The sequence below is a fragment of the Myripristis murdjan genome, chromosome 11, assembly GCF_902150065.1.
Source record: "Myripristis murdjan chromosome 11, fMyrMur1.1, whole genome shotgun sequence".
NCBI lineage: Eukaryota > Metazoa > Chordata > Actinopteri > Holocentriformes > Holocentridae > Myripristis > Myripristis murdjan.
Window position 1 is genome coordinate 19,704,760 of NC_043990.1, and position 16,676 is coordinate 19,721,435.

At 45.2% G+C, this 16,676-nt stretch overlaps 1 protein-coding gene across 2 annotated transcripts in view; it reads right to left on the reverse strand.

The window, feature by feature from the left end:
- The window catches only part of itgb8 (integrin, beta 8), a 28,589-nt gene extending 13,177 nt beyond the window's left edge, over positions 1-15,412 (reverse strand). For both annotated transcript variants that reach the window (XR_003929002.1, XM_030064266.1), the window contains exons 1-15: positions 14,738-15,412; positions 13,228-13,313; positions 10,672-10,843; positions 10,450-10,556; positions 9,447-9,586; positions 8,122-8,287; positions 6,591-6,749; positions 5,663-5,758; positions 5,401-5,493; positions 3,947-4,087; positions 2,856-3,258; positions 2,517-2,739; positions 2,310-2,413; positions 1,755-1,871; positions 869-1,032 (exon numbers count right to left, since the gene is read on the reverse strand). Coding sequence is in view for 1 of the 2 variants with exons in the window: in XM_030064266.1 (XP_029920126.1) it covers positions 869-1,032; positions 1,755-1,871; positions 2,310-2,413; positions 2,517-2,739; positions 2,856-3,258; positions 3,947-4,087; positions 5,401-5,493; positions 5,663-5,758; positions 6,591-6,749; positions 8,122-8,287; positions 9,447-9,586; positions 10,450-10,556; positions 10,672-10,843; positions 13,228-13,313; positions 14,738-14,831 (2,265 nt within the window). In the remaining variant the exon portion in view is untranslated. The remainder of the gene's footprint in view (positions 1-868; positions 1,033-1,754; positions 1,872-2,309; positions 2,414-2,516; positions 2,740-2,855; positions 3,259-3,946; positions 4,088-5,400; positions 5,494-5,662; positions 5,759-6,590; positions 6,750-8,121; positions 8,288-9,446; positions 9,587-10,449; positions 10,557-10,671; positions 10,844-13,227; positions 13,314-14,737) is intronic.
- Between the last annotated feature and the right edge of the window lie 1,264 nt (positions 15,413-16,676).

Consider the following 16,676-nt stretch of genomic DNA (forward strand, 5'->3'; position numbering starts at 1 on the left):
TTGGAGCTTTTACAACCAAACAAGCCTGGACTCAAAACAGCGATAATGAAACTGAACCATAATAGGCACCCACATCTCCAGAAATCCCCCTTGTTGCTCTCACTCTCATTTTTTCCATCTTTCTCAATTGATTCTCAAAGCTGCCATACATCACAGTAACCTCACAGATTCGGATGCTCAAGAGAGTGAGCTGGACGCTGTAGGATGTAAAATGTAGGATACAGCTGCACCTCTGACAGCACGTTTGCCTGTTCTGCAGTGAATTCTACAAGATGTTGATGATTTTAACCTCCTCAGTCTTGTTGGTCCCGCTGGTGTGCCTGACATTAAAAATAAATTCTATGCAACCGAGTTTAGTTCAAACCTACGGGACTTTACTATAAATTCTAGTCGACATGCCAAGGTTTCCAAAGATATCAAATATGTCCTGATGAATTTGATATAATACAAATAAGTAATTTTAAAAAATGGCATATAGGCTTTGAATATTTCACTCAATACAAGTGTGATATAGCTTCAATGAAGCATTGCAACCAGCAGACACAGAATGCATTTGTGACACTTGCCTACAACACAGAGAAACATGTCTAACTTTGAACTTCCTCAACATGAACCTGATGACAAAATCAGCCCAATACAGCCCATGGGTTTTCCATGGCAGAATGTCCCCATTTGGTTTCCTTAACCCAGATGATTATCATTTTTAGCCTTTAACTGCAATGCTTATCCAAAATTCAGTAAATGAGCTGGTCACTGTCTTTATAAGGACAACTGGACAGAACAGGTGGTTGCTGGGAATAAACCAGCAACCCTACCTGCTTCTGCCTAAATAGAGGCGATAACTGAGCAGAGGCCTCGGTGAACAAACCTTGATAGTGGGGTGATAGCCTCCATCCTCAATAGGGTCACCGGGTGTCCAGCCTCTTTTCTGTAATAGCAATCTGGACACAGCCACCACCACCAGCCCGCACAGTACCGTCAGAGCACACACACTCAGGAAAGTCCCGACCAACCGACCGCGGCTAGCACATTCTGTGAACACACACATAAACACACATACGGTATGAGGACGTTTGATTGTAGAGAACTGGGCTACAGCGACTCCACCTGTGATGTGCAGAAAGTTACAGATTCGGATTTGAACACACAAGTGCGCACACACCCACACACACACACACACACACACACACACACACTGTTCAGTCAGTGGCAGCTGTGCCAGTGGTGGTGTACTGAATAGTGAGCTAGCAGTGTATCTGTTGGGGTCATGTGTGGATGATGGGCTCTTCTCTCAACACAAAGAGCCCACAGTTCTGCTCTGACATTTTCTAACTGAGTTACCATGGAGACCTGGCTCCTGGTGCACCCGGGAGGAGTGGGTGTGAACGGGAAGAGAGCGTCCCGTTGGGTGGGGTGGGGGGGTTGAAGGGATAGGGGGAGATCGGGGAACACACAATGACCAGCGCTGTTCCAAAAATTCAGGAGGCGGGGATGAATTGTAACACTTGGATGCGTGTTGATATGTGTGTGTGAGTGTGTGTGTGTGTGTGTGTGTGTGTGTGTGTATGGATGTGAAAATCAAGAAACTGAACTGGGAACTGAGGGGAAATGTAAAATACAGCTGTAACACTGACAGCAGGCTTGCTGACTCAAATACACCAGGGTGCCGTAACACAGCAATAGTAGCAACGGAAGTGACCTGGATTTAATGCATGCAGTATGTGTATGTATGTGTGTGAGTGAGAGCATCACACCTGGGCGTGTACTAATCTGTAGCTGGGTCCGTCCAGAGTCTGAGCTTGTCTGGAACCTATAGCGACAGCTGTCATTACTGATGTACACACACTGACCCCACGTCTCCCCCGACAGACCTGCAGAGAGAGAGAGAGAGAGAGAGAGAGAGAGAGAGAGAGAGAGAGAGAGAGAGAGAGAGAGAGAGAGAGAGAGAGAGAGAGGAGGGAGGAAGAGAGATGTTATGCAGCTCATGCTGAGCTCTGAGCCCTGGTGAAAATCCAACAGGGTTATTAAGAAAGAAAGGCCCTGGAAAAAGCAGCATGACCACAGAGCCGCTGCGGTTTTCAGCTTGTGGTTTGTCATCCTAAGTTCTTAGTCAAACAGCAAATAACAAGCCAAATCTTGTTGACAAGAGGGAAAATCAATTAGAGCCCCAGCTTGGAATTAAACACAACAAAACCCATCACATTGCTTACACAAAAACTTCCTTGAGATCCACAAAAGTGCAAGCAGGACAAAACCTGCATGTTAGAATTAGACTATAGTAAGTATCTTTTTGGCTGAACCTGTCGTACCTGAGGCATCGTCTAAGTAGCCCACCAGTGGGGCACAAGTGTGGTTGCAGTGTCCCGCCTCGTCCTGTGTGAGACCGTGAGACAGATGGCAGTCCACACACTTCCTGAAGGAGAGAGAGAACAAGAGAGTGAATAGCTGCTTTTAGAGCTCCCACCATGACTGATATGCTTTATGGTTGCCAACAGAAACCAATGAGGGACAGTTACCAGTATGATTGGCAGGTGCTGTGGCACATGGGGCATCGTTCGCAGACGTTTCCAGAGAACTGGGGGTCACTGCACACACACTTGCCACACACACAACTGCCCCGCCCACTGCATAGCAACCCATTGGCAGATTGGCAGGTTGCCGTGGAAACAGGGCAGCCGCAGTTATCGCCTGTCCAGCCATCATTACACACGCACTCACCTGACACACACACACCCCGTCCTGGAGGGGACGGACATGGAGGACAGACAGAGGGAGATAATGTTACCAAATTGAGATAAGAATTGTAGATTTTGTGTGTGTGTGTGTGTGTGTGTGTGTGCGCATCTCCTCCTTACCTCCACAGACCAGTCCCTCTTCATATGGGCAGGAGAAATCATCCTTCTCACAGTATTGTCCATACACAGCGCCCAGCCTGCTGTGCTCGCATACACACTTCCCGCACTCACACACACCTCGGCCGCTGCAGTCCACATCCGACCCACCAGCTCTACAGTTGGACTCCGAATTCCTGTCTGAGTCCTTATTCAGTCCAAGAGCGGCCTTGTGTGGAGTCTCGCTGCATGCTGATTGGGCGCTGTCGTGGCAAAGTCCCGCAGGTCCACAGCTGCAGCGGCACCGAGAGCGGACCCTGACAACGGTGGATTCGTTGTAGCCCACAGGGCGAACCTCCACTGACACATCCTCATCCTCACCATCATCGGGACAAGAGCGCAGGCCGATGGTGATGTTGAAGTAAACCTATAATGGAAGACAAGAAACTTGATTTGAATAGTCCAAAGTTGACAATCGAGTTCATTGTACATTTTTTTTCCATATTGTTTGACAGTGTCACATATACATTTTCCATCTGCTGGTTGCAGTGCTTCATATTCAGTATTACATCAAATACAAACTATCTAGCAGCACATATTTGATGTCTTTGGAAACCTTGTAGTCTTTATTAGAATTTAAAATAAAGTTCTGTGGGCTGGAACAAAGCTCATCCGCACAGGAATGACAAGTGCATCGATGGGACCAGCAAGGTTGAGGAGGTAAATATCAAGTAATTACAATGTGTAAGTAAAAATGTCAGGTGTAAAGGCAGAAAAAACAGCAAAGTTACTGTTTGAAGTAAAACCTTTGTGGGAAAACTTAAGCCTTTTGTTTCAGTGGCTTAACAGAAAAGGTATGAAAGGAGGACTGATATTTCTGCCCGGTGGCCTATTTCTAAATATACATGTCCTATTTATGTGGATTAAAGCTCTTATGTTTGGTCCATAAGGTGAGGAAAAGATTCAAGTGAAAAAAAAAAAAAAGTTGGAATCACACGACAATGTTTTCCTGGTAAATACAGCTTGATATAATCTGCTCAGCATGGATTATTCACCAAATCTGTTCTGTCACGCAACCCTCTCAGTGTTGTGTGTTTTTGTACGTGCGTGTTTACCGTCTGGTTGGGCTGGACCCCGGAGCAGCTCTGGTTCTTGGCCGTGGAGCCGTCGGGACAGAGTGGAGTGACGGACACCCAGTACCTGCTGACTGCCTTGTCCTCCACAGCCACCGACACCGCCACCTCCGACAAAAACCTCTGGAGAGATGGAGGCGCGGAGGAGAGAAATTACAGTGCAACGTTGACTTTAGTGCCTGGGTTTCAAGAACTATATCAAAGCCAGCATGTTGGAGACGTTACTTTCCAGTGATTGTAGGGAAAGCCTGTAGTCAGACACAGAGAGCTGAAGATTAAAGGATAAGGACATTAACAGAGAGAAGATGGGATTCTTTTATAGCGTTGTAAAATTTAATGAATATAATCTATGAGTGTAAAAAGTACTGGAGCCAGAAGGAGAAAAAAAAAAAAAGAGAGAGAGACGGAACGGGAAGATGTGAGTTTAATTAAAGTTGTCACATGTACCCAGAAAGCCCTCATTGTTACCCTGTCTCTCTGATATGCACAGGGGCTTATGGGAAAAAGGAGGTGGGACCAAAAATAGTATCTTTGTATTTTGTCTGTGATTGGAACACATGGTTTCCGTGGTGATCTGATAGCTATTATAATGCCAGCTTCTGTTCTGGCTCCACTGCTTATGCGTGAGTGTGTGTGTGTGTGTGTGTGTTTGTGTGCGTGTGTGTGTGTGTGTGTGTCCATGCACCCGGATCTGTGGATTCGGCAGAATCTCGAAGCAAACAATGGAGCGCTGTGCCTGTAGCAGATTATAGCCTAGACTGCTGCCAACTGAACAAAGTCTCACACACACACTCATACAGACAAGGACAAAGTCTAACCCTCCTTGCCCTCCTATTCTCATCTGTATTTTTCTGTTCATGATTTAGCCCTCAGTGCCCCAAAGCATGTGCCATCACCTGGTGCCACAACCACATAGCACAGAAGCATAGCAAACATCAGAAACGTTGAGTTGAGAGCGTTGCAGCCTTTTTTTTTTTTCCACCCTTCACTGAGTGAATAACCAAAATTTCCTAAAATATAAGTTGATACATAAATGCTTGACTGCTTTGTGCATTTTTTCCCTCATTCGCCATGTCTAGAAATACCTCTGATTCCGAGGCTTTTGCTGTAAACAAGCATGTGCTATTAGTCAGCTTGCATGATTAAATGAGGCTAAATAAGTCGGGCTCAGGTTGCCAGGGCAGCTAAGCAGACTAATGCTTCAATACTTGTGAACTAAGACTGCGTGGGCTTGTGAATCCAGCTCATGTTGTACTGCTTCAATCCCCTCTCCTACTTTTTCCCTCGTCTCTATGCCTCTCTCCGCTGTCTAAAAGATGAGTAATATACTGAGGGGGGAAGAAGGCCATCTAAAAATAAGGGGGACAAGTTAATCTCTAGGGGCGAGGAGGAAGAAGATAGTGAAGGTAATAAGTAGGTTGTGCGGTGCCTGGTACCTTGTATGCATTCACCACGAGCTCGATGAGGTTTGGGGCTTGGAAGAGGCCGACTTTTCCTAGGTAGGAGCCAGACAGGAGGCCAACCAAGTCCTAGAGAGGGACAGGGAGAACCGAGGACTTAAAAACAAACAAACAAAAAAGCCTGGAATACCCAGGAATATCTCTGGCCAAAGTGAAAGAGTCATCCAGATACTCATGTGCCAACATATATCAGCACGAGTGTATGTGTGTTTGTGTGTGCTTATTTCAGAGCGATTACCTCATACCACTGATACTGTTGCTTCTCCACAGCGAAGATGGAGTAGATGTGGTTTTCTAGCAGCTTGTCAGCCAACAGACCCATACTGGGATGGTCCTGAAAAAGAGAGGAGAGACAGGCTTATGCTTTGTGTGTGTGTGTGTTTGTGTGTGTGTGTGCTCGTGTGTGTGTGACCTACAGAAAGACCTACAGTTATTCATTGTCTTCAGGTAACAATCAACATAAACTAAACTTCTGCAATATTTTCATGTAACCCTTTTATTTAAACTGAACAAAAACTCAACAAAATTAGAAATTTCTTTAAAACTTATTCCTTAAAAAAAAAAAAAAAAAGCATATTTTTTATTTGCAAATTTGGAGGATGATTTTCTTGTTGAAAAGTGTAGGGGCTTTTCTTACAAACACAAAAAACCCAAAATATATAAAAAAAAAAAAATTCTTTTTTTGCAGGGCAAGACTGAGAAAAACTGACAGAGAAAGAATGCTTATTCCAATTTTATAAGGTTTATTTATTTATCTTTTTTAATTATATATTCTGTGTTTCTAGCAAAAACGTCATAGGTGATAGTAACAATATTGCTTTTTTTTTTTTTTTTTTAAAGAAATTATGGCAATTTTGCACAGGGGGTTAAATAAATCCTGTCAGAATAAGGCCCACCCCTGGTCTTCTGGGTTTCAGAGACTTAATTTGTGTGGACACAACCTGAAAAACAATCCCTTCTGAAAACTATCCAATAAACAAAACAGTGAGTGAGGGTGGGTTTACCCTCCGCAACATCCCTGATTGTGTCCACTTTACTCCTTCCTGTCCCTATTTCAGCTACTTGCTTTGGCTGAACCGTCCTGTCCCGTCATCTGCTGTTCCTCTTACTGTTCCTGAGAACATCCTGTGACTCCCAACATCCCAACACACATCAGCTCCTCTCACCATCCTGGTGCTCTCTGAGTAAATGTTGTTCTCCAGGTGACACAGGCCGTCGTGTGGTGTGACGATGCCCGCCAGCCGGCTGTCCAGCGCCAAGTGGGATGGCTGGTCGGTCATCAGCAGCAAGAGACGCTTCGCCTCTGGACGCCAACCCAGCTCCGTCTGTGAGAGAGAGAGGGAGAGAGAGAGAGAGGGAGAGAGAGAGGGAGAGAGTGAGATGGTTAATCAAAACTTCATCTAAATAATGATAAATCACGCTTATCAATCAATTAACCCTGATGCAACTATTCCTTCACACTATTTGATCTTGTATCTTAGATAAGACTAGATCCACAACACCTCCAATAGGCTCAACAGCAGAGAGATTTCCCATGAGTGTAAATGCACCTATACTCACTTTATTTACCTTTTTATTTGCAGAACTGAATTAATCACCTTTTACTGATGACAACTTTTTTTGTAAATTTATAGCAATTTATAATAGATCTGATCAAACTGGTTTAAGTTGTATGAAGATACTGTGTTTCAGGAGAAAAAAATGCACAAATTACGTTTTTTAAAAAGTAATTTATTTTATGGTGCCACACTGGTATGTTCTATTTTTGGGACATGTTTTCATAAATACCATGGCTAGAGCTAATTCTGCTGTTGACCTCACAGACTGATTTGGAAAATCTGTGCCTGCTTCATATTTTAAAGGTTAGATATGCGGTTCGAAATTGCTCTCATTAAAACATCATCCCGACTACCTCAGTTCCCAGGGAGGTCGGGGCTTTCCGTAATGCCAGAAACATGCGGCCTTAAAAGTCTAAAGGAACCCCGGTGGCAATTCTCCTGCCGTTCGCAGCATCTCCATCGCTCGGGGTCTGACTCGCTCAGGTTAGTCATAGGCAGAGTGTAGGCCTCTGTGTGTGTGTGTGTGTGTGTGTGTGTGTTCGATGGAAAAGCCTGCCATATGGAGAGTCTTTTCTGCAGTCGTGAGCAGTGTGATGTCTCTCTGTTGGCTGGTTACTCAGGACCCCCTGCCTGCTCTGACTCACACCCCTACTGGAGGACACAGTGTAAGCAACCGTCTGTGTGTGTCTGCGTGTGGTTGTGTGTGGAAGAGAAATGCCCACACCATGGAGTCAGCCTTATTGTTTGTGTGTGTGTGAGCGTGTTTCTGTCATAGCCCGGCGACGGTGTCATTAATCAGTGGGATGCCAGTGGCGCTGCTCGATGCTGAGTCAGCGTGCCACCGTTCTCCCAGACTGAATGTCTCTAACACTGGTATGCGGACTTAACACCACAGTTGGAGTGAATTCACAATACACTCAATCCGTGTAAGGAGGAAATAACAGAGCTGATACTGAAAATTAATACTGATCATCAGTGTAGGATTAAGCAGTTTATGTTTTGAATGGACCTAGGTGAACTTAAAATGACCTGACCAGGAAAAAAGCTTGAATTGATTTCAGAGATCTAACCTTACTGCCTATGTGTCAGACTGGCTCGAACTTGGTCTCTCTCTCTCTCTTTCTCTCAGCACACACACCTGACAGACAGCAGCTTGCAGCATAGCATCCAGGCCTCCCTCAGGTGTGTCCATGTTGCCCGAGATGCGCTGGCGTTTGACCACACGTGTAAACTCTGTGATATTTGCTGTCAGACTCAGGACGTGGTGGAAGCCGTGGGCTGGACGACAGCGGATCTCATAGTCACTGGGGAGGGACGGACACAGACAAAAAAAAAAAAAAAAAAAAACATTACAACATCCAGGAATGCACATCTCCAACGCATTCAACACACTTACAAAAACAAACTATAAACATAAGAAATACTGAAAAAACCCTGGTGTTCCTGTCTCCCAACACAGCTAATCACCATAACAATGTTGCCCCTGACAACTGAGTGATGAGCCAATTATCTCCCACTGAGTCAGACACGAAAAATGGGACAAAAAGTGGGAACAAAAAAAAAATGAGAGCAGCTTGCTTTGAACTTTTTAATAATCACTTACATTCCCATGCTACTCTTTGGCTCATTAATGTTATCAGAAAGTTAGTTATGGATTATAAAAGAGCAAACTTTGAAGGTCTCCAAGATCTTTTCTGTTTTGCATTTTATCTGTTTTAGTCAGATGATGAATGAAAAATGTGTGGACGCCAGGCATATAGTAGAGGAAGTAAAATCTGAGACTGGCTGTAATGGGGATTTGAACCTTGGCAAGCTGCCATGTGGTGTATGAAATCTGCAAACTTCTACCTACAAGGGCTGCACAGTGGATCAAATTGTTAAATATAACAGCACACCTACAAATCATATTCTCCAGACATAAAAAAAAAAAAACAAAAAAAAAAAAACATGATGGTTCGGTGCAGTTAGAATGAAATTATGATGCAAAAATAACAAATATTATTGCAATTGTAATATCTGTCAAGACAATTGCAACATGACTTTTTTTTTTTTTTTACCACATCATGCAGCCCTTCTGTCAACCCGTATATTCTCCCTCAATGTGTTAACTTTAATTCACAGTGGAATCTAGCCATAAATTCTCTGAAGCAAACCTGACATAAAATGTCTCCAGACATGTGAAAAACCACCTGTCCTCATAAAATCAGCACTCTATCATCACCACTATTAACACTACTACCTCTGCTACTGCTATTATTACAACTATTATGACCTCAACTAATATCTATTGTTGCACTTTGCTTATGAAAGACTCAAAATGCTGCAAAATATAAAGCACATAACACGCATATTCACAAAGACTTGGCTATAATAAGAGGAAGATTTATAATGCTGAATCCATTAACATCCACAGATATCTAATTCTCATTTTTAATCCAACCAAAAAGAGATTATGTGTCTTACCTGCAGGGGTTGTTGATCTTGGAGGGATGGACGTTGATGTAGGGGGAGACGGGTTTGTCCACAAAGGAGCCAAAACCCAGCCGCAGGTCTAAGGAGTGTTCAGTCATACGATGGGACAGAGCTACACCCACTGTCTTCAACTGGACCACAGACAGAGAGGAAAAGGAGAGGAGAGGACAGGAAGAAGAGGAGGAGAGGAGAGGATTAAAAAAAGAGAAAGACAGGTAAGGCAGAATATGCGGGAAGAGCAGAAAAGGTAGGCGTAGAGAAGGAAAGGCACAGTGGTAGAAACAAAGTAAAAAGGATGAAAAGAAATCGGGGAGGAGAAGGAGAGGAAAGGATGAGAAAGAGAGTGGATGATACAAGTCATAAAAGAAAAAGCAAATTCTATATTTATTTTAATTGGATTCCTTGTTTAAATCCTGACCTACTAGGTTAAAGTATTTCGATGCTTGCCTCATAGTCCAATATAAACTTTATAGACTCAGTTTCTTTCCACTCTCCTCTGAGCTCTCCAGTCAATGAGCTGTTTATACTCATGGGACTGCTGCTGACCGGATGTTTTTTGTTTGTTGCAGTATTGTCAGCAACCCACTGACACAGTGGTGCGTGAAAAGCCCAGGAAGCAGCTTTCTGAAGCTCTGGAACTGATGCAGCCGGCAGCGAAGATCAAACCGTGCACAGAGTTACTTGTACAGCCTAACAATCAGTCTCACAGTAACTGAATCTCAGTTCTGTGCATTCCAACAACACATTTGCGTTAATGCTGTATCGTTTCCGAATATGAAGAGGATTGTGGGAGTTGTGTGAAAACTGAAGCAACATAAAAAATACGCTGTTACATTTTCACAATAACACAGTTTCTTCTTCATTTTATTAAGTTTCCTACACAGATATTGAGGAGTGAAGTGTCTCAGCCCTTAACATTTATAATCATCATGATTTTGTGCCACCATGGCGATGGCATCATGTTACAGTGACAACTGTGTGCATCGGCACATACCTGATCAAGGTTTTCCTGCATAGATGCTGATACATCCACCAGATAGTACAGATCCACTGGATAACGCTCCAGCTGGTTTACAGCCACGATGAAACTGGCCTCTGAACCTAGGGCAACACACACACACACACACACACACACAAATTTTAAATTTTAATTTGATGACCAATAAACACACAAATCAAGTGGTGGTGCTTCTCAGCTACCCTGTTTGTCACCCACCTGGTCTGAGGGTGATGCTGAGGTCTCGAGGGGACACTTGTGTGCTGCTGATGGTGGCGTTCACCTCCACCTGGACCTCTGGCTGTTCGATGAACTCTAGCTCGCAGCCCCTCCTGAGCAGGTTCAGTGGCAGGTCGCAGCGCTGGCCCACCCCCGCCCCATCCAGAAAGCCCTACAGATCACAAGAGGTTGAAAGGACAGGGTCATTTATTCAGTTTAAATGTAGAGCTTTACAACAAGCTTTACAATTGCCGTTTAAAGGACTGCCCAAAATATGATACTCTTGAGAATTACAAAAGAATTCTTACTTCACAGCTGACACGTCTTGTGTATACAGACTGCAATGTTTTGAATGGCTTTCATGCGTCCTGAGATCATAATACCTATTAGAATTAGGACCACACAGCCGCCGAAGCAAATTTGATTTCAAGGAGGAAAATGAATTATCTCAAAATGGTGTTTACAAATCCCAGACTGGTTTCTGTCAGCTCAGGGGGTTTTATTCATATTCTGACCTGCAGCTTGCTGAATCAAGATTCATCCCGTAAGAATGTTGATCAAAGTCATTCATCCATCAAATCCATCAGGCAATCTCATTGCTAAGAACTTCCATTCTGATTTAGCTTCACTGATGTGAAAGCAGAGTGTATTGTAGATCCAGACATGGATAAATAATACAAGCCAGGTACATTCTCTTGATGTTCTGACCAGACGAGGAACTTGGAATCAAGTCATCAAACTTTTATGGCCCTCAGATCAATGTAACCTACACAGTGACTCAGCAAAAAACAAAAACAAAAACAAAAAAAAACATCAAATAACAGGCAGTTACAGTTGTTTAGTGAGTCACTGAATATTTTTCTGAAATCTAGAAGAGTTTTTTTTTCCGTTTGACGTAGTGAGTAATTTCCTGTGACATATTTACTTTAACTGATGTCTGTGTCTAAAAATAGCACCTACTGAAGCAGATTTGGAGGCATGTGTCCTGTACTGAATGTGTGTGTGTATGTTGTGGTGAAGTGTGTATATGTTTGCATGTGTGTATTAGCTCCCTATAAGCTGCCTATTAGCTGTTTTCCACAACAATACAACAGAGTCATGCATTACGGCTTTGGCAAAGCTGGAGTGGATTAGTAACCTTTGGTACTCTGGTCTGTGAGAAACACATTCACTTACACACCAGCTGATATTCAATATGTAAAACCAGACCGCTGTTTGTGTGGACTTAATCTCTATTACCAGATTTGGATGAGTTCATTTGAATAAGTGTGACATGGCCCGCAGGAGGGACTAAATGCCCTGATTTAAGTACGATCCATTTTAATGGATATCCCGCCCCATTTAAGTTAATTTTACATACAATACTACCCAAACACAGGGCAGCGAGCAGTGCAGAGTATTCAGTATGCAGTAGCTGAAGATGTTCACAGTGCGAGAAAAAAAATCCTGCAGGTTTTCCATTAGGGAAGAGAGCAGGGAAGAGCTAGACTGAGTCAGTGAGCTTTATTTATGGCTGTCACACTCTTCTTATCTACTTATTAACTGAGTTCCTGTGGCCGTAACCTGTCCTGCAACAACTCTGGATATCACAGAAGTTCCGGGACTTTCCAAAAGCACGTTCTTTGGACTGGCACTGAATTAAAATAACACTAGGATGTGTGTGCACACACAGCTCCATTGCCTGATTAAATGCAAGCGTGTGTGCATGCATGAGATTGAGTATTTGTAGGAGTAGGTAGACTTGTTATCTGAATACTTGTCTGCTTGTGTGTGTGTTTGGGTGTTTAAGGGTGCTTTCACACACCAGTGAACCCATCCTCCTTTAAGGCCATGGTGTCAGGTGGTTTCCCACCCATTGAACCCTAAGTTAAATGGGTGGGAAACCACCTGAAGTCTTTAAACACACACATGTTGACAGACTGGTCTAGCTGATGAATTTTGCGTACTGTGTGTGTGTGTTGTGACTGGTGTGTTAAGTGGCTGGTGTGCCATTGGTGCTGGGCAGCTTTACAGCTTCCCATGGCTGTATAGTGATTCAGGGTGGGCTCTTTATGAGGCACACAAACATGAAACACACAATGGCAAGGACAGATACAGACAAACATGCAGGCGGAAGTGCATGCACGCATACACACTTCCACAGAATTGCAATGACATGTGTGAATGCGTGTGTCTGTGTCTAGACTAAACACATGGATAAAAAATGGCTCTGTCTCTGCTGCCTCATGAGAAAGAGCACACGCAGACATTCACACACACACACACACACACACACACACACACACACACACACACACACACAGGTCATAGGACAGGCCAGCTTTAGCTTGAACACACATATTATACACACATCTGTGGATGGCATCAAAGCTTTGCTGCGTGTCATCTGAGGAATGCTCATGTTTGCCCCATTCCATTTCTCTCTAAGACTCTCTGTCTTTCTCTCTCTCTCTCATATGCGCACACACGCACACACACACACACACACACACACACACACACACACACACACACACACACACACACACACACACGCATACACAAACACACTCCTACCTCCTTGAAGCACCAAGCACACTGCGGTCCACGTCTGAGACAATCTGTACAAGAGGAGATAGTAGGAGACCAGCACACACTGTCACCTGGAATTATAAAAAGAAAGACAAAGAGAGAGAAGAGAAGAGAAGAGAAGAGAAGGGAAAAGAAGAGAAGAGAAGAGAAAAGAAGAGAAGAGAAGAGAAGAGAAGAGAGGAGAAGAGAGAAGAGAAGAGAGACACCCAGACAAAAGGCAAAATAATCTGTGATTAGCATATGAAAGTGTGTGTGTGTCAACACACATTAGCCATGCAGCAGAGGCCCTGCAGACATTTAGCGATCGCATTGGACACATATGGTGATCAGAGCGGCTCGCCACATCTCTGTTTAATGCAGACATACAGGATTATTAGTATGTTGCAGCCCAGCTTGCAGTGGAAGAATGGCAGGGAGTGTGGGAACAGGTGCTTCAGTTTTGAAGTGGTGCATTAGATCATTCACCCCCCTCTCTCTATCTCGCACACACAGATACACAGCATCTCTCATCATGAGTCAACAGTGAATGCTATGTGTGCACCAGTGCTTCCCACATCAATGCACTGACACACTGACAAGTAATTTGTGTGAGATTACTTCAGCAGGACATTCTCAGGCTGCAATATCTAGTTGAAGGATGCAGACTCCCCAGAGTCCTGCCATAATAGAGATGTTCCGGAGTGACAAAAGGCACAAAATAGACATTTAAAGTACAATACAGGCTTACTGTAGCTGGATTATGTGCTGAATTAAAGAGATTTATCGGATGAAATCCAATTTCTGCTGAGCCATTTCAGTGAGCCACATTACTAGAATGTGGGACAGAGAAGTGCCGCAGGTTTCAGCATCACTAACAGCCGCTAATGAGCCGCTCTGACCCAATTAGCTCTCAGGCCCTCAGCAATGTGCTGAATAGGTGAAGCTTTTAACTTTTAATTATAGTCGATCAGCGCCTGGAGAGACCTGCAACAAGAGGGTGATGTGGTCAGCTATTTCCCAGAGTGGTGTCCGGGGACCTATAGAGGATCCAGGGGGTCGCCACCAAAACTGAGCTTAATTTCACCTTTATTTTACCCCCTGAATGGCTGCATTAAGAGAAACGTGTAAGCATTCTCTCAGTGGTTTCATCTTGTCCCACTGCTGTTATCTCCTCACTTGTAAATGCAAATGAAATTTTGCTCAAAAGACCCTCTCAAACAAGGTTCTTTAATGGAAAATCTTATCAAACAGAGGTAATGCGGATCTTATCGGGTGTTCTGACGAGAAAATGTTTAGGAGCCCCTGGTCTGAGCTGCTTTCACCCCTGCAGAGGTGTCAGTGATGCGGGATAGGATACTGCACCCTGATCACAGATCGATCTGACACCTCACCTTGTAGGATACAGGCTAACTGCCATATGATATGATATGATATGATATGATATGATATGATATGATATGATATGATATGATATGATGCGGTGTAGTTTAATTGGCCGTAATGAGCCTCCACTCACCCGGACGGGAGGCTTCAGCGCAGATGGCGACCACCAGGGAGGAGAGCACGAGACACAGAGGGACGCTACCGTCTGTGCGTAGCCAGGAAGTCATATTATCCACACCGGGGGCGACACGAGTGGAGCAGCAGAGGAGGACCTGGTAGCTACTGAAGATGACGTGGAACCGCCGGGGGAGACCGGGCACCGTGCGTCCACCGTACCAACAACAGCCGGGAATGCAGGCTCGAGCCGCGGGGCATTGTCAGTGCTTTTTGTTTTGTTTTGCTCTTTTTCCTCCTTCCCCCCACCCAATAACCTCCTAATCCCGCGTGCGTAGCGGTATTCACATCCCTGGTCAAATCAGCTTATTACACAGAGAGTTCAGTGCCGGCGGCGGCGCGCGCTCCTCCGTGGACTGCGAGAGCAAGAAGTGGAAACGGGTGAGTGCGGCGGCGGCGGCGGCGGCGGCGATCCTGGCGGCGCCCGCGTAACTCGCTCCATCTATTCCATCCGACCCGCAGGTGTGCGTGTCCCGCGTGCCTTTCCTCGGTGATGATCTCGCTCTCACAGCTGATGACGGGGACGGAGCAGAGACACGCACAGCTGGAGTAACACTACACGAGCTCGGTGCCTCCCGGTGAGCCTCCACATGCTGACTGCTCGTGACCATCCACACCGGGAGAGTGACCGGTTTTTAACCGCTGCCCTGACTCGGGCAGGCGGTGCCATGGCAACGAGAGTGAGTGAGTGAGAGAGAGAGAGAGAGAGAGAGAGAGAGAGAGAGAGAGAGAGAGACTCCCTCAGAGTGCTTACTTGTGCGAGTTGAGGCAGACACATTCCAAGTGAACCATGGCCCTGACTGATGTTTAGAGAGAGGAGAGCCATTTTACAGTGCTGAGGTGTCCTGTGTGTGGGGACCCAAGTCTGGACTGGAGCCAGGATGATGGAGGGTGTGTGTGTGTGTGTGTGTGTGTGTGTGTGTGTGTGTGTGTGGAGGGGGGGTTCACAACGCGGTGCTAAGGGGGGGTTTGGGGTCCATTGTGAGCAGAGATTCCAATGACATGGAGTAACCTCGCCTCTCGCCGGCTGCACTGCTGAGCAGGAGCCAAAGACTTACTGAGCAACTCAACTCTCTGGCGGGAGGAAAACAGAGCACCGTGACAACAAGGGGCACAGTCCTGGTGACCACTCCTGGTTTGCTGTCTCCTGTAGACATCTACTGGATAAAACGAGCGTGTTTTTCTTGGAATGCAGCCTAAACAGTGATTGTGAGCGTGCCAACAGTCACAATAAACACGCAGCACCAGGCTTATCCAACACACAAGTCCCTTATCTGCTGCATTTGACCCTCATCTGTCAATCAGGGGCTCAGAACACAGCCAACTACGTCTCTCATTCATTCACATAATTTGTCAAAGAGGAATTGTGGGAGGAGTGCCAACACCTCCCCAACCATGCCCTCTCAGCAGTCATTCTCAATTATGGTAATGATGCATTACACACACCACACTGTTGTGTGTATGTGTGCGAGAGAGAGAGAGAGAGAGAGAGAGAGGGAATGCTTGCATGCACATACATTTGTTTGTGTCTGGAAACCAGACTGCAGCCCTCCACTCAGGCCACTCTACCCAGGCCAAGTGTTGTCCTCTCTGGGTTGAGGCAACAGGGAGTCGAGGGCAGAATTTGGATCTGTTCCCCTCAGAGCAGACGTGGTAATGGACTCCAGTGTAAACACTGGCTCGACCCTGTCAATACTGGTCAACATCAGCCTCTTAATGACAGCCGTCAGAAAATGCCATCGGTTGTAAAATTGACACAAAACATCGTCCTGCTTGTTTTTTCCACCACTCCTCCCCCAACTTTTTCTTCCCTGGACTCCCCCTCTCCTCTCTCTCTCTCGCCCTCTCCCTGGTGTGTTTGTGTTAGCAGTCGGCTGGGCTTTCCATCACGCTGGTCT